Source organism: Salvelinus sp. IW2-2015, linkage group LG21 (assembly GCF_002910315.2).
Source record: "Salvelinus sp. IW2-2015 linkage group LG21, ASM291031v2, whole genome shotgun sequence".
Classification (NCBI taxonomy): domain Eukaryota; kingdom Metazoa; phylum Chordata; class Actinopteri; order Salmoniformes; family Salmonidae; genus Salvelinus; species Salvelinus sp. IW2-2015.
Genome location: NC_036861.1, coordinates 4,966,531 through 4,989,040, shown reverse-complemented (window position 1 = coordinate 4,989,040; position 22,510 = coordinate 4,966,531). Strand labels below are relative to the sequence as shown.

Here is a 22,510-nt window from a genome sequence, read left to right as displayed (position 1 = left end):
CCCCCCCCCTCTAACTTATCTCTCTCCACCGCTTTGGGGAATACCAACAGTGTTGCCATAGTTACCTCTCTGGTAACCATGGCAACAGAGGAGTAGGAGCACCATTCCAAGGAAGATGACAGGGCAGGAGAAGATAATTGCTTTTGCACTCACAGACGCAAGTCGCCGTGCCAGGTTTTACAGTAAATGTGCAGAGTCAGCATGGGTGTGAATGTCATATAGCGATGAGCTCACCGTGCAGCATCATGCACACTGATTGGATTATGAGCCCAAGCATGCTAATTACCTAGCCTTTATGGAGCATGCTTAATTATTTTAATAGTGCTATGTGCACAGTCAATAAAGGTAGACAGTGTGGCTCGTATACTGCACAATAAGCAACTGCAGGGTGTCTCCTGTCTTATTGCCAACCTTAGCACACCCAGGAGAACAGTACAAGTTATACCCATATAAATGGTTTTAAGAGAGATGTAGGAATCAGTCGGTAAAGCCTCCCCATTGGTTGGTTCTCTTTATAAACCCTAAAGTCTTACATAATTCTCCTATCTGATTGAAAGATAGTTTTGCAACAACCATTATTTGTACAACATCCCTAAACAGTCTCTGGTGCGTGTGTCGTGGTCTTTCTATCCAAACCTCCAACCCACATCGACATAAGGACATGAGATCTGCCTGAGTCCCAGCAAATGACAAGAGTACTTGTTTCCTAGGGAATTGATACAGACATGTATAATGTGGCCCGGGATGACAGCATGGATTAGGGGAGCTCCGAACACACACGCACTGGGATCACATACAGTAGGGCTTCCAAAGCAGCTTCCAGGAACGATTGAGTAATGGTAATAATAACCCACCGCCGTGAGACGACGAGCCTCTGGCTGAGCCGCCTCGCGTCATGCCCGGGCACCGGCGGAGCTAGATGTCCCTGAGGGGCGAATTCTTCGCCAACCCTCAGCCAGCTGCATGCCAGGTGCGGGCTGCTAAGCCGCTGGCGAGAGAGACGACAGGGCTGACGGATAATCCTCCTGCCATGTAAATTGTCCACAGACAAGTGTACACATGCACGCACATACACATACATGCCAGCGGAGGCTGCTGAGGGAAGGACGGCTCACTCCATTCCGGCCATTATTATGAATCATCCTCCCCTCAGCAGCCTCCACTGATACATGCACACACACACACACACATACACACACACACACACACACGTAAGTATGAAGAAGTACACATGCAATGCATGCTCACATACACACACACATAGAGACATACATAAAGGTATGAAGGTGTACACACACTTGTTCAAACACACAAACACATGCACGCACACAAGCACACACCCACAGCTTAACTGGAACCCCCCCCCAAAAGCACATGACGCCAATCTCTAAGGTTCAGTTATCCCTTTAATAAACTGTAACCACAACAACCGGCCACAGAAATGGTGCAAGGGTGCAGAATGACTCGGTTGCCATTTAAAGGCAAAGGTGCACGTCATACCAGACACAGTATGGCGATGATGTAATCCATGCAAGGATGTGCATGCCTGATGGTTTGTATTAATGCAGGTCTGAGCATGTGCCCTCAGAAGCCTAATAGTCAAGGTGGTATATTTTTGCAGCAGCCTGGCCTTGCACATGTAATGCAGCTGACCATCTGTTCTGTTGAGCGGCACTTCTAGGGATTAGCTATCATCTGGGAGATGAAAAGTGCCAACTAAGGCCAGAGAGGCATAGGAGCAAGGCTCAGAGCAACTGGCATCATTTTTCGTAAATGAATTGGTCATAGCGAAAGCAAAATTGTACATGTTTTCTTGCTAGTCTAAATGATTGTGCCACACCATGTAGCCTACTGTTCAATATTTCACTTGGCCATTGTTTGCTGCTGTGTAGTCTACCCCAGATTAGTTAAAATACCTAGAGTTGTAGTTAAATTGTTTCTATTTTTGTTACTCTGGAGAAAATACTGTTTAATTGTATCAAATGTGATCACTAGCCTGCTGCTTCTTTTTTTTGATGAATTGCTACTGCACCCTTGTGGCACTTACATTTCAATGCGACAGACTACTACTTAAATTGATTTGAAGAAATCCTAACACATTTTCCACCCCCAGCTGGGTTCAACAACATCCAACACTTTATATTCAATCAAATGCATACGCTATCGGAGATATCATGTGATTGGGAATTAAAGGTGTCTTATTTTCTATCAGGCGTTCAATGCGGACACCCTAGCTGTCAAATTAGTCAGTGGTCCTACTGGTCCTTTTTGCTGCGAACTTGCGCCTGTGTGAGGTCATGTACCATCTTTGATATAAGCCAAAATTGAAATATTATCTTTGTTAACATAGAAATATCAACCATTTCGGAAGTGATGATGGGCGGTAAATCGAGCACGATAGCCGCCGGTGTTTGCGGGGCTCTGTTCGTCGGCTACTGCATCTACTTCGACAGGAAAAGACGGAGTGACCCCAACTTCAAGAACAGGCTGCGAGAACGTGAGTGTTGTCCGCGTCCTGTACACCCCACTCCGGTCTCTGTTTGGGAGACCTGAGGTGCAACAAAATGCCCGAGCCAGGCCGAACTCGTTTAACTATTCCCAATTGGCGAAGTATAGAAGCTTTAATGGTAACGTTAATGGTTTGTGCATTAGATCTGATTCATTAATTGTCAGTGCACTGCAAACCCCAAAAGTCCTGCACTTAACTAGCCAGTGCTAACCTAGCTAGCTCCTAGCATAGGAACGCTCAACTCTGTTCTCTTATATAGAGTTGAGCGTTTCTCAGCTAACTACCTCTTTTATCATGTATTAATGTACTTCCTACTCACTCACAACAAGCGTTCTGTTAGTTGAATTCAGACATGGAAAGCTGCACCTACCCTGATTCATTCATTGATGGTGTGTTTTGAACTGCTATGTAACCTAAACCAACCATTCTAGGCTACTAGCCATATCAGACATAGAGTTTGCCAAGCAGGATTAAAAGCAACCTGGATATCCCTGGTGTTACTCTATCCAGGCCTACTACTCATGTAAGGCCGTGGGTTGTCGGTATGAAGAAGCTGATAATGCGCCTTCAGAGCGTTAGACTGCAAACTTTAATGATGCGACTGCATAACTCATAAGGGGTTATCAAATAAATACACCTCCACACACTACATAATGGCAGTTCTGCCTCGTCTTCAACCCAGAATCCCTCACTCTAATACAGGAGCCAATTAGAATACACATATGAATGCATGTCACAATAAAAATCCTATACAGATCACATTCCAGTCCCACATTAACTAGACTACAATTGTAGCTGGACTACAGTATGAAAGATGGATTTTGGCTGTCAGCTGGCCACAATGCTTTATACACCGGCTTTACTGCAATTGAATGAGCCATTTTCCTCTGTTAGCCTTTTTGTCATTAATCACTAGTTGTGACTTGCTACTTAGCAGCTACACTTAAATATTTCCTGATTCTGACCCGGGTAAACCACTTTATCAAGGGATATCAGAAGGGTTGTGGATTATTTTGGAGCTTTGTTCAAAGCCGAAGTTGTACTTCAGGGTGTCAATTTAGGATGTTAATGGGACTTCCTTACTGTTCCTAATCATAGTCTTGCATTGTAGCATTGCCTGAGAAACTTAAGTTGTCTAAGTACAAACAGGAGCAATCCCCAAAGCTATTTATATTAACAGTGATTGTGTTTACCTCTGCCCAAGGGAGGAGAAATCAGGCATCTGCAAAACCGGGGACAGGACTGTCAAAGGTGAGTAAAATCCCCTCAAGGTACTATTTCAATTCTTCCTCAATGAACACACGTCTAAAGAAGTAATGTCTAGTACACTTCAGATGATACCTTGTGGAAAATAATCTCCAATGACCTCAAGTGGAATAAACAGGATATCTTCACTGGCATGTATTGGAACACGGCAAGGTGATGGCTGGGTATGACTGATTTGAGACTGGAATTAGTGCATTTCCTAAACCTTTTGTCTGTCCGTGGTACCGAATGTCAGTCAACACAACAACTGTATAGCTCCCCAATGGAAACAGACCTACTTGACTACACTCTTCCCTCCAAAATGTGTTACTTAAGGCCCATATACTTGACTCGTACAAGAACGGTTCTGTGGCGAACAAGCCATTGTTTTCCAATGGAGGAAGTGCAAACCCAGCAAGAACTGCTGAGCTAGGCGGTGCGCTAAGAGTTCACTTAAATTGAACTCTTACCTTACACCTGACGAACTGGCAAACCTCAGCGGATTGCCCTGACTCGTGTGAACAGGCATTTTATTCTTCCTGGAGCATCGGCCATCGACAACAGCTTTTCCACCCGTCTATGTTTGAGTTATTTCTTGACCAATGAAAAGTGTGTGTTGTGGAACTCTTGCAGCTCCCAGACCTGAAGGATGCTGAGGCGGTCCAGAAGTTTTTCCTGGAGGAGATTCAGCTGGGAGAGGAGCTGTTGGCTCAAGGTAAATTGACATCACTTAGGCTGTGTGTGACACTCTATTCCCCATATAGGCCTGCTAGTGCACTTTTTACCAAGCGATGACCCCCTATTCCCCATATAGTGTACTACTTTGGACCAAAGCGATTGACATCCTCCCCCACTACTTTCGACCAGTGCAATGACACCTTGTGCCCCATAATGCACGACCTAATGTACTTTTGACCAGAGTAACGACACTGTTCTCCATATAATGTACTGCTCGTTTTGTCAATCTAAACCTCTTTGCGCTCGGTCTTCCGGTATAGGAGACTACGAGAACGGCATCGAGCACCTGACCAACGCCATCGCCGTGTGCGGCCAGCCCCAGCAGCTTCTCCAGGTGCTGCAGCAGACTCTCCCGCCACCAGTCTTCCAGATGCTACTCACCAAACTGCCCACCATCAGCCAGGTACAGTTCTTTTCTCCACTTCAAGGTCATTTAGCAGACACTCCTACCCCTGGGCTGCTTACAGTAAGTGCATACAAGCAAGGAAGCTAATGTATCTAATATGTAGTCAGAACTGCAATCCTATTCAAAATTGAGCTTGTGTAACAACCCCAACACTAACCACCAGCCAGGTATAGTGCCTCTCATACATTTCAGGGTCATTTGCAGTTGCAGGTACTGAAAAGTGATGTTGCGCTGTGCTATAACCATTGCCACAATGTGTGTGCAACACAGTCTGCTACAGATAGTTTTTGACTAACTAAATTTTTTGTGCCCGCGTCTGCAGCAGGTACGCTTCTATTCAGAGCAATTTACAGTAAGTGTATTCAAGCAAGAAAGCGGGGAAACCAACTAGGGCTGGCCAATATGGCCTAAAAATTCTATCTTTATTTCTAAACATTGGTGAGTCACAATATACCTTGATTTTATTTTTAAACATTTTCCCTAAGCTTTGTTGCAAAGTTAAAGGTCAATACACCTCATTTCAAACAGTCAGCAATAATCTAACTGAATTCAGGGCTTGTGAAATTATAACTAAGCTAAATATGATCCTTCCACAACCATAAGTCTGACTAATAATTTAATTATTTGATTAATAGTTTAACCTGCTTAAAAAAAAAAAAACATTGATCTGGCTTTCATGTCTGTCTATGAAATTGCATCTATTTATTTTTTACAAATTTAACCAGAACCATGCACCAACTTCTTCTTGTAGCAGGCATAATAGAAAATTTAACACGGGTCTCGTAAAATCACTCAAGCACAAACCCACGTGATAGTGAGTAGCCAGCTAATGTTTATTTCAAGTCTAACCAACTTGAATCTATTTGCTAGCTAACAAGGTAGAACAGTTGGAACTTATTTAGATATCGAAATCAAGTGGCCTACCTGGATAAACCGATGCTTATTTCTCAGAATGAGAATGAGTTGCCAATTCCTAATGTAAATGTGTTTTTATGCTCATTGCCCATTTATAAAAACACAGACTAGACAGCCAGCACAAGTCTGTGGCTAAAATGTTGCTAGCGGTACCGCGCGTGACAGACTGAGCATGATTTTCCCACCATCATATTCATTGATACTCGTTTTAGTAGGGTCTGCTCTGTACTACATTTTGAGAGTTGACACACAAAACGGATATCATTAGAAAGGTTAAGTTCTCGTCTATTTCAGTAAAAGTGTCTACGCATTTCGGTGTTCCTACGACTGGTTCTGTTGGACCAAACCTCAAATGCTGCAAATAGCGAAGTTTAACTTCCTCTGTGACAACAAGCAGTTTCTTTCATCTTTGCTGTTGTGAGGGGCTTGGTGTCTGTGTGCTAGTGGGAAGGTGCACAAGGAGCGAAGGAGATGAGACCAAAAAGATACAAGCTCATAAAAATTACAAAAACGTAGATTCCTGCGATACAGGCATCTGAACATTTAGCAAAAACACATTTTGATGAATTAGATATCGCCCAGCCCTAAAACCAGTTGTATTATATGCTAGACAGAAGTACAATCTGATTCAAATCAATTTGTTTTGGTCACGTGTTTAACAGATGTTATTGTGGGTGTAGCGAAATGCTTATATATATATATATATTATATAAGTACAGATCCAGCATACTGCTTTTACCTATCAAACCTTGTTTGAATTATGATGGTCTTTCTAACAAAATGAAAGGCACCCCACCACACTGTTTAACCATCTTCAGTCCTTTCAGGGGCTGCATGTCTCAACCATAGAGTAGGAGTGCTGATTTTAGGGTCAGTTTTTACCTTGAGTAAGAACATGGACAGAGGGGACCTGACCCCGTATTCATAATACATCTGAGTAGGAGAAGATGCTTTTTGAATATGGGCCCTGATCCTAGATCAGCACTTCTACTCTGAGACTCTTTTTATGATTATGGTCCGAGATCAACAACGAAGAGGAAACTGGACACTTTTTGCATGTTTATGGCTTTAGAATTTGACGTTATTTCCCTCTTTCCTGCAGCGTATTGTGAGCTCACAAGGTAGCTTGAATGAAGAGGACTTAGAATGAGGATCGTCGCTGGAGATTTCCCCTCGGAACCCTCCTATAACGGAGTGCCCCTAGATGCTGATCTTGGGTCAGTTCTGTATTTCCCCCACTAATGGTTAAGGTTAGGATTGGGGGAGGGGAAGCTGATCCTAGATCGGTACCTAGGGGAAAGTTAATCCCGGTGCTCCTATAACCAATTTTCTAGACAAGTCAGGAGAAGAGGTTAACTTTTTTTTACTCGCTTTTTGAAGGGTATTGAACATTCTTTCGCTTCTGTCCAAATGAAAGAAACATGAACCCGTCCCCCACACGTGTGTTACTATTGGTCGCATCAAATTACCATATCGTGATTTGCAGCAACCAATCAAAAATGCCTATCGGACAGCATTTTTATTGGATTCATATGCAGTTAGAAAAATACATTGTTTTGCTTCTCTTAATGGTCGGTCTCTGGAAGGTGTAGCAAAGCATTTACAATATCATCCCTGCAACCACTTCCACGTTTACACAGCTCTGGGACCATATGTATTAAGCATCTGGAGTAGGAGTGCTGATCTAGGATCAGGTCCCCCCCTGCCCATGCATTCTTATTCATTGTGATTTAAAATGGATCCTAAAAAAGCATTCCTACTTGATACATATAGCCCCTGTATTAAAACCTTTCTACAAACTTCTTAGATCACATGTAAGGAACAAGGAAATTGAAAGACTGTCTCAATGTTGTTGCTTCATTGTATTTAAGTTATTGTTTTGATTTCAGTCCGACGTGGAGATACTTTCGAAAGTGATTGAATGTTCTGTTCGGTCATTAAGAGGTTGTTCCTCTTTGTAAGAAATCGAAATAAAAAGGTAAATGACACTTGCTTCTAAAAGTTTATTTAGTCTCTCGGGTATTAATGTCCAGAATAGTTCATTCATGTTTTCCCTACCATTAGGTGGGACCATAGACGTACAGTTGAAGTCGGAAGTTTACATACCTTAGCCAAATGCATTTGAACTCAGTTTTTCACAATTCCTGACATTTAATCCTAGTAAAAATTCCCTGTCTTATTTAGGATCACTTTATTTTAAGAATGTGAAATGTCAGATGTTTATTTCAGCTTTGATTTCTTTCATCACATTCCCAGTGGGTCAGAAGCTTATATACCAAATACTAATTGAGTGTAGCATTGCCTTTTAAATTGTTTAACTTGGGTCAAATGTTACAGGTAGCCTTTCACAAGCTTCCCACAATAAGTTTTGTGAATTTTGGCCCATTCCTCCTGACAGAGCTGGTGTAACTGAGTCAAGTTTGTAGGAGTCCTTGCTTGCACATGCTTTTTCAGTTCTGCCGACAAATATATTATAGGAATGAGGTCAGGGCTTTGTGATGGCCACTCCAATACCTTGACTTTGTTGTCCTTAAGCCATTTTGCCACAACTTTGGAAGTATGCTTCCAAAGTTGTCCATTTGGAAGACCCATTTGCGACCAAGCTTTAACCTCCTGACTGATGTCTTAAGATGTTGCTTCAATATATCCACATTTTCCTTCCTCATGAAGCCATCTATTTTGTGAAGTGCACCAGTCCCTCCTGCAGCAATGCACCCCCACAGCATGATGCTGCCACCCCCATGCTTCACGGTTGGGATGGTGTTCTTTGGCTTGCAAGTTTCCCCCTTTTTGCTCCAAACATAACGATGGTCATTATGGCCCCATGTGCAGTTGCAAACTGTAGTCTGGCTTTTTTTAATGGCGGTTTTGGAGAAGTGGCTTCTTCCTTGCTGAGGGGCCTTTCACACCAAAGTACGTTCATCTCTAGGAGACAGAACATGTCACCTTCCTGAGCGGTATAACGGCTGCGTGTTCCCATGGTGTTTATACTTGCGTACTATTGTTTGTACAGATGAACGTGGTACCTTTAGGCATTTGGAAATTGCTCCCAAGGATGAACCAAACTTGTGAAGGTCTACAATTTTTTTTCCTGAGGTCTTGGCTGATTTCTTTTCATTTTCCCATGATGTCAAGCAAAGAGGCACTGAGTTTGAAAGTAGGCCTTGAAATACATCCACAGGTACACCTCCAATTGACTCAAATGATGTCAAGTAGCCTATCAGAAGCTTCTAAAGCCATGACATAATTTTCTGAAATGTTCCAAGCTGTTTAAAGGCACAGTCAACTTAGTGTATGTAAACTTCAGACCCACTGGAATTGTGATACAGTGAAATAATCTGTCTAAACAATTTTTGGAAAGATTACTTGTGTCATGCACAAAGTAGATGTCCTAACCGACTTGCCAAAACTATAGTTTAACAAGAAATTTGTGAAGTGGTTGAAAAACCAGTTAATGACTCCAACCAACCTAAGTGTATGTAAACTTCCGACTTCAACTTTACATGTTAATATTTAGATACATTGGGTGGGATAGCCCCAACCTAAAAAAAAAAAACTGTTTCAACTGGAAATGTGGGTAGGCATGGATGTTACGACAGGAACGCTTACACACCATCTCATGATATAGCCCCACTGACATGTACAATCAAGTACAAGAGGGGCCTAAGCACAAGTACAGGAGGGGCCCCCGTGTTGAGGATCAGCGTTGCGGATGTGTTGTTACCTACCCTTACCACCTGGGGGCGGCCCGTCAGGAAGTCCAGGATCCAGTTGCAGAGGGAGGTGTTCAGTCCCAGGGTCCTGTTCTTAGTGATGAGCTTTGTGGGCACTATGGTGTTGAAAGCTGAGATGTAGTCCATGAACAGCATTTTCACATAATGTTCCTTTTGTCCAGGTGTGAGAGGGCAGTGTGGAGTGCAATAGTGATTGCATCATCTGTGAATCTGTTGGTGTGGTATGCAAATTGGAGTGGGTCTAGGGTTTCTGGGATAATGGTGTTGATGTGAGCCATGACCAGCCTTTCAAAGCAGTTCATGGCTACGGATGTGAGTGCTACGGGTCCGTAGTCATTTAGGCAGATTACCTTAATGTTCTTGGGCACAGGGGCTATGGTGGTCTGCTTGAAACATGTTGGTATTACAGACTTAGACAGGGAGAGGTTGAAAATGTTAGTGAAGACACTTGCCAGTTGGTCAGCGCATGCTCGGAGTACACATCCTGGTAATCCGTCTGGCCCTGTGGCCGTTGACCTGAAAGTCTTACTTACATCATCTAACTCACTCAAAATGAGCACTCACATTGTCTGATGATGGGTGTGAGATGAATCTAATACAGTGAATGGAGTACTTACCACTGATCGAAATCGAATGCTTTCACTGGCTCCCTGATCCTTGAAGACGAGCTGTAGTGTCTGAAAAACCAAACACAGAAACAAGATACGGCATATTTGTATTTTCACTTGATCACCATTTATTTGCTTTGATTTCAAATGCTATTTGATCCCAGGTCTACTTTCCTAAATGAGGTTATGTTCACCGCTTATAACACAACTAGAACTGGTGCTGCTGTTACCTTCTTTGTGCAGCTGGCAGGAAGGTTGCCGACAAACACTGTTCGTTTCTGCTTTACCCTCGCCTCTGCAATTTGGGATCCAGTCCTCTGTTTTTTTGTCTGCCTCTCCTCCTCTTTCGCACTCCCTTCTCCCATCTCAACAGCTTTCCTTTTAGTCTTCTTGGGCATCTTTGGGACCTGTTCAGCTTTGTAAGCATTTTGTAATGCACTTTCTCTGAAAGCGACAGAGAAAGCTTTTATCTATCAATCTACATCTCTTGCAGCATATTCTTTTGCATGTCACACATTGTTTAATTTTTAATCGCTCACCTGTTTTCTAGACTTAGGTCTGCAGCTGATTTGTCCTTTGCGGCTTTCTTTGTTTGTTTCTGGTTGTTCGAGACTTTTGTGACCGTGCCTTCCTTCAACTCCACGCTCCTCAGTTCAGGCTATGAATGGAATAAAAATAAATAAACGTAATTTCACTCAGTTGGCAAATACAGAAGATTCTAGCAAGGGTACATGACTCAGGCCCTCAGGCTCTCTAGTTCTGTTGGTTTTCCAGGTAATACCTCCCCATCATTTTGGAAAGGAAAGCTAAAATATGTGTTTCTTAGTGGGCAGGTAGGAACTCCGTTTCACATTATTTCAGAACCTTTTCTCTACTGAATATGGCCTTGGTTTTCCTGGAAAACAAAAAAAAGTCAGCTGGGCAGCAGCATTAAAAGACCCGAGCTGTGCGTCCTTGCCTTGGGACTTATGGCCTTGGGAGCAGGAACAAAGAACAGAGTGTCAACTGCTGGTGCAGCTTGGAACAATGCCGATAACGACCCGGAGCTGGATGCGGACTCCATTGGAAACAAGCTGCCTGACACTGATCCCACTACATAGTCCATGGACTGTTTGTCCACAGATGGCCCCTCCTCACTAAGGYAAAAAAAAAAAAAAGAACATGGTTAGACTTAGATACAGCAGCAGTTTGTTCACTACCACAGTTGTGTTGGGTAGCTAGATGTGCATGAATGCCAAGGGTACGTGTAATATGTATTGCTACAAAGACAGCTTGCTGCCCTTGTGATGTCTTCATAAGCATTTCCTGGACATCCAGAGGTAACACACACAAGGTAGGCTATCCAGTGTCAATGAGCTGCCAACCTCATTGGTTGCGAACAAACGGAAGCAATTTACTGAACAAAAATATATAAACGCAACATGAAACAATTAACGATTTTACTGCGTTAGTTCATGTAATGATATCAGTCAATTGAAATAAATAAATTAGGCCCTACTCTACGGACTTCACAATTGAATACAGATATGCATCTGTTGGTCACAGATAGGGGAGTTGATCAGAATACCAGTCTGCCTGATGTAACACAACACATCTCCTTCGAATAGAGTTGATTAGGCTGTTAATTGTGGTCTGTGGAATGTTGTCCCACTCCTCTTAAAATGGCTGTGCAAAGTTGCTAAATATGGTGAGACCTGGAACACGCTGTCGTACATGTAGATCCAGAGCATCCCAAACGTGCTCAATGGGTGACATGTCTGGTGAGTATCAGGCCATGGAAGAACAGAGACATTTTCAGCTTCCAGGAATTGTGTACAGAGCCTTGCGACATGGTGCTGTGCATTATCATGCTGAAACATGGTGTTGGCGGCGGATGAATGTCACGACAATTGGCCTCTCGTCATGGTATCGCTGTGCATTCAAATTGCCATCGATAAAATTCAATTGTGTTCGTTGTCTGTAATTTATGCTTGGCCATACCATAACCCCACCGCCACCTTGGGGCACTCTGTTCACAATGTTGACATCAGCAAACTGCTCTCCCAAACGATGCCATACACGTGGTCTGCGGTCGTGAGGCCGGTTGGATGTGCTGCCAAATTCTGTAAAACGACGTTGAAGGCGACTTATGGTAGAGAAATTAACATTCAATTCTCTGGCAACAGCTCTGGATATTCCTGCAGTCAGCATGCCAATTGCAGGCTCCCTCAACTTGAGACATCTGTGGCATTGTGTTGTAGCATATCTGCACATTTTAGTGGCCTTTTGTCCCCAGCACAAGATGCACCTGTGTCAAATCAAATATTATTGGTCACATACACATATTTAGCAGGATGTTATTGCGGGTGTAGCAAAATGCTTGTGTTCCTAGCTCCAACAGTGCAGTAGTATAACAATTCACGTCAATATACACATCTAAAAAAGAATGGAATTAAGAAATATATAAATTAGATTGAGCAATGTCAGTGGCTCATACAGTATATACATATGAGATGATTAAAGCAGTACGTAAACATTATTAAAGTGACTAGTGTTCCATTACTAAAGTGGCCAGTGATTCCAAGTCCATGTATATAGGGCAGCAGCCTCTAAGGAGCAGGGTTGCGTAACCGGGTGGAAGACGGCTAGTAATGACTATTTAACAGTCTGATGGCCTTGAGAGAGATGTTTTCAGTCTCTCGGTCCCAGCTTTGATGCACCTGTACTGACCTCGCCTTCTGGATGATAGCGGCGTGAACAGGCTGTGGCTCGGGTGGTTTATGTCCTTGATGATCTTTCTGGCCTTCCTGTGACATTGGGTGCTGTAGGTGTCCTGGGGGGCAGGTAGTTTGCCCCCGGTGATGCGTTGGGCAGACTACAGCACCCTCTGGCGAGACCTGCAGTTGCGGGCGGTGCAGTTGCCGTACCAGGTGGTGATACAGCCCGACAGGATGCTCTCAATTGTGCATCTGTAAACGTTTTAGGGGCCAAGCAACATTTCTTCAGCCTCCTGAGGTTGATGAGGAGCTGTTGCGCCTTCTTCACCACACTGTCTGTGTGGACCATTTCAGATCGTCAGTGATGTGTAGGTCAAGGAACTTGAAGCTTTCCAACTTTCCGTTGATGTTGATAGGGGCATGCTCCCTCTGCTGTTTCCTGAAGTCCACGATCATCTCCTTTGTTTTGTTGACGTTGAGTGAGAGGTTATTTTCCTGCACCTCTCCCAAGGCCCTCACTTCCTCCCTGTAGGCTGTCTCATCATTGTTGGTAATCAGGCCTACAAATGTTGTGTTGTCTGCTAACTTGATGATTGAGTTGGAGGTGTGCGTAGTCATGGGTGAACAGGGAGTACAGGAGGGGGCTGGGCACGCACCCTTGTGGGTCCCCTGTGTTGAGGATCAGCATATGGGCTGGCAGCCTTGCGGAGGTTAACACGCTTAAATGTCTTACTCACGTTGGCCACAGAGAAGGAGAGCCCGTAGTCCTTGGTGTGGGCCACGTCGGTGGCACTGTGTTATCCTCAAAGCGGGCGAAGGTGTTTAGCTTGCCGGGAAGCAAGACGTCTGTGTCTGCGAAGTGGCTGGTTTTCCTTTTGTAGTCAATGATTGTCTGTTGACCCTGCCACATACTTCTGTGTAATGATCATCTTGATATGCCACACTTGTCAGGTGGATGGATTATTTTGGCAAAGGAGAAATGCTCACTAACAGGGATGTAAACAAATTTGTGCACAGTATTTGAGAGAAATAAATTTGTGCATATGGAACATTTCTGGGATCTTTTATTTCAGCTCATGAAACATTGGACCAACACTTTACATGTTGCGTAAAAAAAAGTTCAATTTAATACAGTGTGTGTTTCCCGAACTACCTTGTATTTCCAACAATGTACAAATTGAACATAATTCTTAATGTTAGATACATGAGGATACTCGTGGAATTGCGACTAACCTCTCTCCAGAAAGTGTATTTTTCATGGTCAGTTCACTTCAATGTTCTCGATGGTTGATTCCAGCTGGTTTGAATGATGAGACAATCTTATAAAAACGTGATTTTTATCATGGAAATAATTAATCAAATAATTTGCACGGGAAGTTATAATGAACACATCTCATTAGAACTATGTGTTGATGCCAAAAAGAAATGTAGCTATTTACTCACGTTTTACTCCATGAAGACCTGTCCTTCACCTAATTATGTCCTACCATGCACAACGCAATTGTAAATGTCCCTAGCTGTTACATATGGGTGGGCTTTCATCCAGTGATCTAAATATAGATGCATTGATTGTTACCCGACTATAACGATGATGGCTATTTAAACAATGACACTAAAATAACGTTTATTGCCGGTAACTTAATCATTAATAATCTATCAAACTTGTACGGCAAACGTGTGCATCATCATATTCAGTTACTTCCTATCGGCGTTTGTGAGCTGTGATTATTTATGCTGCTGCGAAATATGACAAACTCTCTGATTAAGGTAACTTTCAAACACATATTTGGAAATAACATTATATCCATTCTGTGGACACGTGGTCCTCGTGTTTCATTGGCAGTGAAGATGTTTGTAGTAGCCAATCAAATAAAGCCAAACGACATTGCAGTTTCTTGGGAGTTGACATGACAGCAAGTATTTTAGCTAGTTAACGTTATTACCTAATGCTTTCTTAAATAGCACTGTCAAAGTACAGCAAGTAAGTACCGAAGGCTTTACCTGCTCATTCTTTTTCATTGCACATATATAGGTCGACTTATACCCAACGTTATAGATTCAGTGAGTTCAATGAGAGTCCCTGGCCAGACACAAGCCACCACCATGGACGAGTGCCTTCAATCAGACGCAGTGGGCAGACGTGTGGCGGGGAGCGTGGCACGGTGCGGTTTGTTGGCACTGTACCACCAACTGCGGGTAAGCTAACTAGCTACAGACGGCTTGGGATATCGATATAATAGGCAAAATAACAAGAGTTATCCACAGTGTGTGTGGCAGCACTGTTTGAGAGAAATGTACAAGTATTCTTGGTCTGCACTATAACCAAGTAATGTTACTTATTCAATTCCTCTGTGCTTAGGGTTGTGGCTTGGTGTGGAGTGGGACAACCCTGATCGAGGCAAACACAATGGAAGCCATGAAGGTGGCCACTACTTCACGTGCAGGTGAAGTAAACTATATCTAGTATCTCCATGATGGCAGCATGACATAGGTGTCATCCTAATTACTGTTAACCCATAAGTAAAATCTTCTGTAATTTGGTCAGCTGTGTGATTTAATTTCTGTGTTCATACGTGTTAGAAATTGAAATTCTGGCAAAAATGAAGTCTCCACCCTCAAAAAAGGAAACAGACATTTGTTTTGGTTTGGAATGTGGCCGTTATGTGTTTTTGCTGCTCTCAGACCAAGGTTCTCTCCCCCCTCCACCCCACCAAAGGCACCCGAAGGGAGGCTCTTTCGTCCGGCCCAAGAAGGCCAGCTTCGGGGTGGACTACCTGACGGCCATCAGGCGGCGTTACGAGATGGAGGTCCAGCAGGTCTTGGGGAGAGGAGATCCAGATCTCCACGAGAACGGAGACCATCTCGGAGAAACAGAAATAAGGGGACAACAAGGCTTTGGAGACCGAGAGTGAGAGGGCATTCTAGTCCAGGACTAGGCTTAATCTGATTTAGGGAATCTGTCCCAAAGTGGGCTTATTTGAACAGTCAACTCCGTATGTACTGTTTGCAATAGTTAAGGAATATTGTTAAAGCATGCCACCTATACCAGAGGATGCCAGTATCAGGTCCCAAAAAGCAGTTTCTAACCTAAAGGGTATTCCCTGGTTAAATAAATAAATATTAAGTTAAGAATGTTATAAAAAGTAGGCTAATGCACTTTAATTGGGACTGTTGAACTGCACCACTCTCCAACAGAGTTTGCACTTCTGATGTGCAGTCATCTGTACTTATTCAGTGACAAGCGTCGTTGTCATCTGTGCTTCTCCGCAGGGTGGAAAACCTCACCGATGTTGCGCGAGGTTTCCAGCCCGGGCCCTGCAAACGAAATCCAAAACACCACTCCCCGTATCCTTTCATTTAGTAGCTTTTAATTAGTTAAATAAGTGCCCATGTCAAAAAAAAAAAATACAACTATCATTTTTGTTCATTTTAATAATTTATTTTTAAACCCATTTTTCTCCCAAATTTTGTGGTATCCAATTGGTAGTTACAGTCTTGTCTCATCGCTGCAACTCCCGTACAGACTCGGGAGAGGCGATGGTCGAGAGCCATGCGTCCTCTGAAACACAACCCAGCCAAGCCGCGCTGCTTCTTAACACCAATGCCCGCTTAACCCAGAAGCCAGCCACACAGACGTGTCGGAGGAAACGCCATACACCTGGCGACCCTGTCAGCGTGCATGCGCCCGGCCCGCCACTGGAATCGCTAGAGCGCAATGGGACAAGGACATCTCTGCCGCCCAAACGCTCCCCTAACCCGAACAACGCTAGGCCAATTGTGCGCCGCCCCATGGGTCTCCCGGTCGCGGCCTGCTGTGACAGAGCCAGGATCTCTAGTGGCACTGCTAGCAACTGCGATGCAGCGCCTTAGACCGCTGCGCCACTCGGGAGGCCACAAAATTGTTAATGTTAATAATACTTGAGTGCACTTCTCTGACCTGGACTTACTGGGATATGTAGCTACATTACACCATGTTTGTGTCCCAAATGGCACCCCTTTTCCCTATATAGTGCACTACTTTTGACTAGGGCTCTGATCAAAAGCAGTGCACTTTAGCGAATGTGTGTGTTATTTGGGACGCAGCCCCCCATGTCCTGTTCGTAAATGTACGGTCCACCCACCCAATTTAATTAGCTTGGGGGAAGCATTGATTGGACATTTAGCTGATGGTGCGCTACTACTGCATCCTTAATGGTCCCTGTCAGACGTGCTGATGTTGGGCCTGTGTGGGAACCTCCTGTGCTGCTGGGACGACGTGATCGCCGTCACGGAGCAGATGGAAGGAACTCAAAGAGCTTCAGCTCAGGTAGATCACACTGAATAATGGTGTGTGTGTTTTTGTGCCTGACTTTTCTCAACCTCTGATCCCCTCACTGACGTGTCTCTCTCTCGTCCTCTGTCCCCTCAGCCACAACAGACTGCGTGTGCCCTCCAACCCTACGGTGCGACCTCAGGCCTTCCCCTGCCTCAGGGTCCTCTCCCTCACCAACTGTAACCTCACGTGGCCTCAGGTGGTGACACCCACCACCCTGTACCCTTCCCTTAGGCATTATGGGTCTCTTTCTCAATGCATCTTTCCTCAATTCCTTTCATCCTCTATGCTTACATCCTCAAAACCCATTGGAGAAGAAGGCTGGAGGGAAAGAACCTTGGACCTTATCCACCAATATGGTTGAGAAGGAGGCAAGGAGATAGGATGTGAGGAATTGATGATGGATTAATTCAGATCGATCCCATCTGAAAATACAAATTTGTAGAATGATTTTATTTTGAAAGGTGTTTTTGTACCAGTTAATACGGTAATAGATAATTACGTTGCAGTGCACGGTATGTTAATTAACGAGCTGGTGCAAACATGTGAAGGCCTAATGAAATGAGAAGAACTGATCTATATGCTGAGTCTCTTTACATTTATCCCCTCTCCCTTTGGTGTTGGTCTGTTAGCTGCTTGAGTGCGCCCCCATGTGGCCACTGCTGGAAGAGCTCTACGTCTCTGAGAATGACATCACTGAACTGCAGAGGTAAGGTTTTAGCCGTTTTGGGTATCCCTTCTGAATTTTAGTTTTTTTTATTTCTAAAACAACATATAGAACAGACTTGTATTTCCGCCTCTTTCGCGCAGGCCAAACAATGTCTTACAGTCCTTGGCAGTTTTGGATCTCTCAACAAACCCTTTGGTTGATGGAACCGTACTGAGTATTGCCAAACTACCGAGGTAAGAGCGAGCATAACCCTACCAACACAGACACTTGTCATAACAGTTCTCTACGTCTTATGACAAATGACATAGCCCTGTCATTAGCTTCGACTTGTGCATTGACAGTTCTTGGGAGTACTTTACTTTCATAAGAAATAATCAACAAAACATTCTTTGTATACATACTATTATCCTAATAAATGAGTATTTCGTTATTTGCTTAACATTAGCATTTCAATGAATAATCATTTGTAACATTTATCATGGAATTTACAATAAAGTGTAACCTTTTACATCCATGAATTTCAGACTGGAGAATCTGAATATGTCGAAGACTGGTTTGTCAACCTTGAGGTTTGATGATGCACTGCCTGGTAAAGTTTACATCCACACTTTTTTCGAAAACGTTATATTTTTTTTGTGTTTTATGTTAATTCAACTTGACTTCCAATATCAGGAGAGATATTTGAACAAGATTTCCGAACATGCATATGGATATGTGTTTTGATGACGGGTAATTTCACAATGTGTAAAACTGTAAGAGCGAAAGATCAACATTGAGTATGCTAGTATTTTTTTCATGTCTTCTGAAGGTTGCAAAACAGCAATGTTTCCTGCCCTGAAAATTCTCACAGTTAATGGCGACAACATTTCAGAGGTGAGTATTGTCTGTGAGTGGAGATGAAACGGTATGAACATTTCATATCACGATTGTGACAAATATCACGGTTATCAGTATTATCACGGTATTGTTCAAATGTGCTGGAAATGTTCAAAAAGTACTGAAACACACACACGGAAATAATTTCACCAAGTTTTATATTGAAAACCAACAAACAACAAATAAAATTAGCAGCACTACATTAAAGATGGCACCATGTGGCCATGAGAGGTAAAAGTTTCCCTCGTGCAGGTTTATATGAACACAACCTTAAGTAAGCAAATCAAATGTGCATATTAAAGCAACACAAGTAAAGCAATGTGCATGTAAGAACAATACAACCATATGTAAACACATCCAATGTGTTTCCAATCCGTTCTCTCCTTCATACAGAAACAAGGTGCTGCTGGCCTAACATCCTGTACGGATGCATCTTTGTTCACTTGAGAATGAAATGTAAAAATGTCAGCATATTTACTTGGTCCGGTTTAAGTAGTGATCTGCGAGGGGAGACAATGTGCCCGCTGGCACTGAATACCCTCTGATGGCACGCTGGTTGCTGGGATGCACAAAAGCTGCCTGGCAACCCTGTCAAGGTGAGACAGCTCTGATGCATGGCCCCTCTGCCACCCATTCCAGCAGAAGAGGATCCACTGGTGTGGTGGAGACGGGTATACCTTGATCTCTTCTTTCACTCTGTCTTCTGGGGAGGTCGGAATCTGACCCTCTTTACCTCAAGGCAGCAGAGAGGTGATCTTTCTCAGCAACCCAGCCAGGCCTTTCCCCTTCGATACCGCTGTGGGGGTGGAGGTGCTGCTGGTGCTTTGTGGTTCTTCCCTGACTTGTGCAGCTGCCAGCTTCAAGGCCTCCTGGACACAGCTGTCAGTGTCAACTTTTGCAGCCTCAGGCTCATCTAAAAAGCTCCTTTTGAAGCGGGGGTCAACGAAACAAGCCATGTGCATGACTCTCTCTTTGCCTTCTCTGTGTATCTGTTAAACTTCTTCGGGATCGGTGTCCCTTCCACGGGACGGTTGAGCTAACGTAGGCTAATGCGATTAGCATGAGGTTGTAAGTAACAAGAACATTTCCCAGGACATAGACATATCTGATATTGGCAGAAAGCTTACATTCTTGTTAATCTAACTACACTGTCCAATTTACAGTCGCTATTACAGTGAAAGAATACCATGCTATTGTTTGAGGAGAGTGTCTAATTTTGAACATGAAGTTATTAATAAACGAGGCTGTCTTGATACAACATTTTGAACAGAAATACAGTGGTTCATTGGATCAGTCTAAAACTTTGCACATACAATGCTGCCATCTAGTGGCCAACATCGAAATTGCACCTGGGCTGGAATAATACATTATGGCCTTTCTCTTGCATTTCAAAGATGGTACAAAAAAAATACAAAATAATGTTTTTTTCTTCTTTGTATTATCTTTTACCAGATCAATTGTGGTGTTCTCCATTCTTTTCACATTTCCATAAACTTCAAAGTGTTTCCTTTCAAATGGTACCAAGAATATGCATCTCCTTGCTTCAGGGCCTTAGCTACAGGCAGTTAGACTTGGGTATCTAATTTTAGGCGAAAATAGAAAAAAAGGAGTTAAGGTCTTCTCTCATTACCCTTTTCATCTCCTTTGTCGGGGACGGCTCCGTATCCTTTTCAACCAGAACTTCACAGGTGATGGTGTCCTGTCTCTGAGCAAGTTTACAGATGCACAGACTGAGGAGCTGGCACAGTTGCACCATGACACATGCCGGTATCCTTGGACATCAGATGCCATGTTCCTCTTTCACCAGCCAGTGTCGCACAGACTGGCTGCTGTTGGCTGACGAAACGCTCAAGCATCTTGTGTGTAGATCCCCATCGGGTCACCACATCATGGATCAGAGCCTTCTGTGGCATGTTGAGGGCAGCTTGCTTTTCTCTCAGTTCTCTCCTTCTCTTCCAGCTCCGTGAGAAGCCTTAGATGAGATGACGGCACTCCTTGACTGCTGTGTCAACTCTCTGAATTGTCAGAGCCTTTGAGATGGCCAGGTTCAAATTATTGCCAAAGCACCCAAGCCACAGATCTGGGAACTCTTCAAAATCCTTGATCATGTTTGTTGCGTTGTCTGTGGTTATGCAGACCAGGTCTTTCTTGTTGATCCCACCCACTCTTTCAGCATATTCTCAAAAAACTCTGTTGTGAGCCGAGTGATCTTCTGGGAAGAACTGTGTTTCCAGGCAGTTTGATTCCATTTGCCAGTCTGGGGTGAGGTAATGGATAGTGAAGCTGATATAGTGTTGACCACCCCTGCTTTCACTGGTCCAGAGATCAGTAGTTGCAGCAAACCATGTGCCTTGAGCCAAACTTTTTCCAACATCAGCTTTAACCTGGTTGTACAGGTTTGGGATTTCAGTCTTGGAAAATAATATTTGTGATGGCACTTTGTAGTGAGGCACGGCAACCTTCATCAGCCTCAGAAAGCCAGGCCTCTCAACAATTTGAAATGGCATCATGTCCTTTGCAATGTAATATGAAAGGGCTGCAGTGAGGTCTTGAGCATTTTTTGATGTGGATGCATAAGCAGCCTACCTTTTTAAATGCTTGCTTCAGTGTCTGTGTCACAACTGTAGATGAGGGACCAGTAGCATCACTGGGTTTGCCTGCTGCACGCCGACTCTGTAAACAAGGGAATAGAAAATGTTTTATTATTATTATTATTCACCCTCTCTCTCTCTCACACACAGTCTGTGTTGCATTTGAGTATATGCAATGACCCCATGCACAATTTACATAAATACAAATGAGTCTTAAGAAGAAGGTGATAGTAATTGCAATGAGCCCAACAATTGACATAAATACAGGAGTCTTGTATATGAGTCTATAGTGTTTCTCCCGTTGGAACACTTTTACAACCAAGTTGACGACTGCCGGATTTTAAATGAACAAAATGTTGTTTGGGTGACTAAACTACATAACACGGTGCAATGGGCGTATCGAGTCTGCAGACACACGACTCATACAGCAGCAGAACAACGTGTAGTGTTTTTCCAAGAGTAGGTAACACTGAAAGCTTCAGTTTACATTATTTACATGCTATTAGCAAGTTAGACAAACCATGACATTTTCCCCCATTCCGAAGTCCCCACATCATGCATTGAGCTAAAAGTTAATTTACCTTGCATTCGCTCTAAAGTAGTAGGTGGTGGTCACGACGATGACTCAAGAGATTAAAAGTGTTGCCCCCTTTCGCAGAGATTTTCTCTCTCTTTTTGCTTGTTCTGCAGACAGGGTCACCATCTTCGATTAAGTTTCCCTCAGCACTCTTGTAAAACCCCAAAATACGACCACACTTCAGAGCTCTGTCACTGCCTTCCGCCATGTTTTCACACAAAACTAAACCCACGTTGCATGCTGCGCCTGCGTCAGACTTGCTAACTTTGGTTGATGCTGGACAGTATTTACCGTGAGTTTTTCAAACCTCTGTAATCAAACACGGTTTTAATGATAATTAACATTTCAAATGGTCATACTAGCCGTCGGGAATTTTACCGTGGTTTATCGTGAAACCGGTAACCGTTTCATCCCTATCTGTTAGTAAGGTCTCTCTTCTAAGAGATATTTTATTTTAATGAAATGTATCTGGATATATGAATGATGAATTACAAAACTAATTTGATGAATGTCACTAACGTTAGTCTGCAAAAAGTTAATACTTGTTCTGTAAAGATAGGTAGTGGGGGGGGGAGGAGAAAGTTTTCACATGTAACTCAACCCTTTATCTCCCCTCTCTCTCTCTCTCTTTCC

General features: G+C 43.4%; 2 protein-coding genes and 1 pseudogene across 2 annotated transcripts; 2 read left to right on the top strand and 1 right to left on the bottom strand.

The window, feature by feature from the left end:
• Positions 1 to 2,220: 2,220 nt before the first annotated feature.
• On the top strand, positions 2,221 to 7,801 carry LOC111982439 (mitochondrial import receptor subunit TOM20 homolog). The gene is made up of 5 exons (XM_024014005.2): positions 2,221 to 2,497; positions 3,714 to 3,760; positions 4,388 to 4,469; positions 4,753 to 4,895; positions 6,916 to 7,801. Exons 1-5 carry the CDS (start codon positions 2,374 to 2,376, stop codon positions 6,961 to 6,963), a joined length of 444 nt encoding a protein of 147 aa, XP_023869773.1. The 5' UTR covers positions 2,221 to 2,373; the 3' UTR covers positions 6,964 to 7,801.
• Positions 7,563 to 14,233, bottom strand: LOC139022729 (RNA-binding protein 34-like). Its single transcript, XM_070433829.1, has 6 exons — positions 14,085 to 14,233; positions 11,114 to 11,291; positions 10,695 to 10,813; positions 10,386 to 10,599; positions 10,165 to 10,224; positions 7,563 to 9,957 (listed from the first exon to the last, which is right to left on the bottom strand). The coding sequence occupies exons 1-6, from the start codon at positions 14,108 to 14,110 to the stop codon at positions 9,685 to 9,687; spliced, it is 870 nt and encodes a 289-aa protein (XP_070289930.1). The 5' UTR covers positions 14,111 to 14,233; the 3' UTR covers positions 7,563 to 9,684.
• Positions 14,234 to 14,472: 239 nt separating this feature from the next.
• LOC111982338 (tubulin-specific chaperone E-like) overlaps positions 14,473 to 22,510 on the top strand; it is a 13,638-nt pseudogene continuing 5,600 nt past the window's right edge.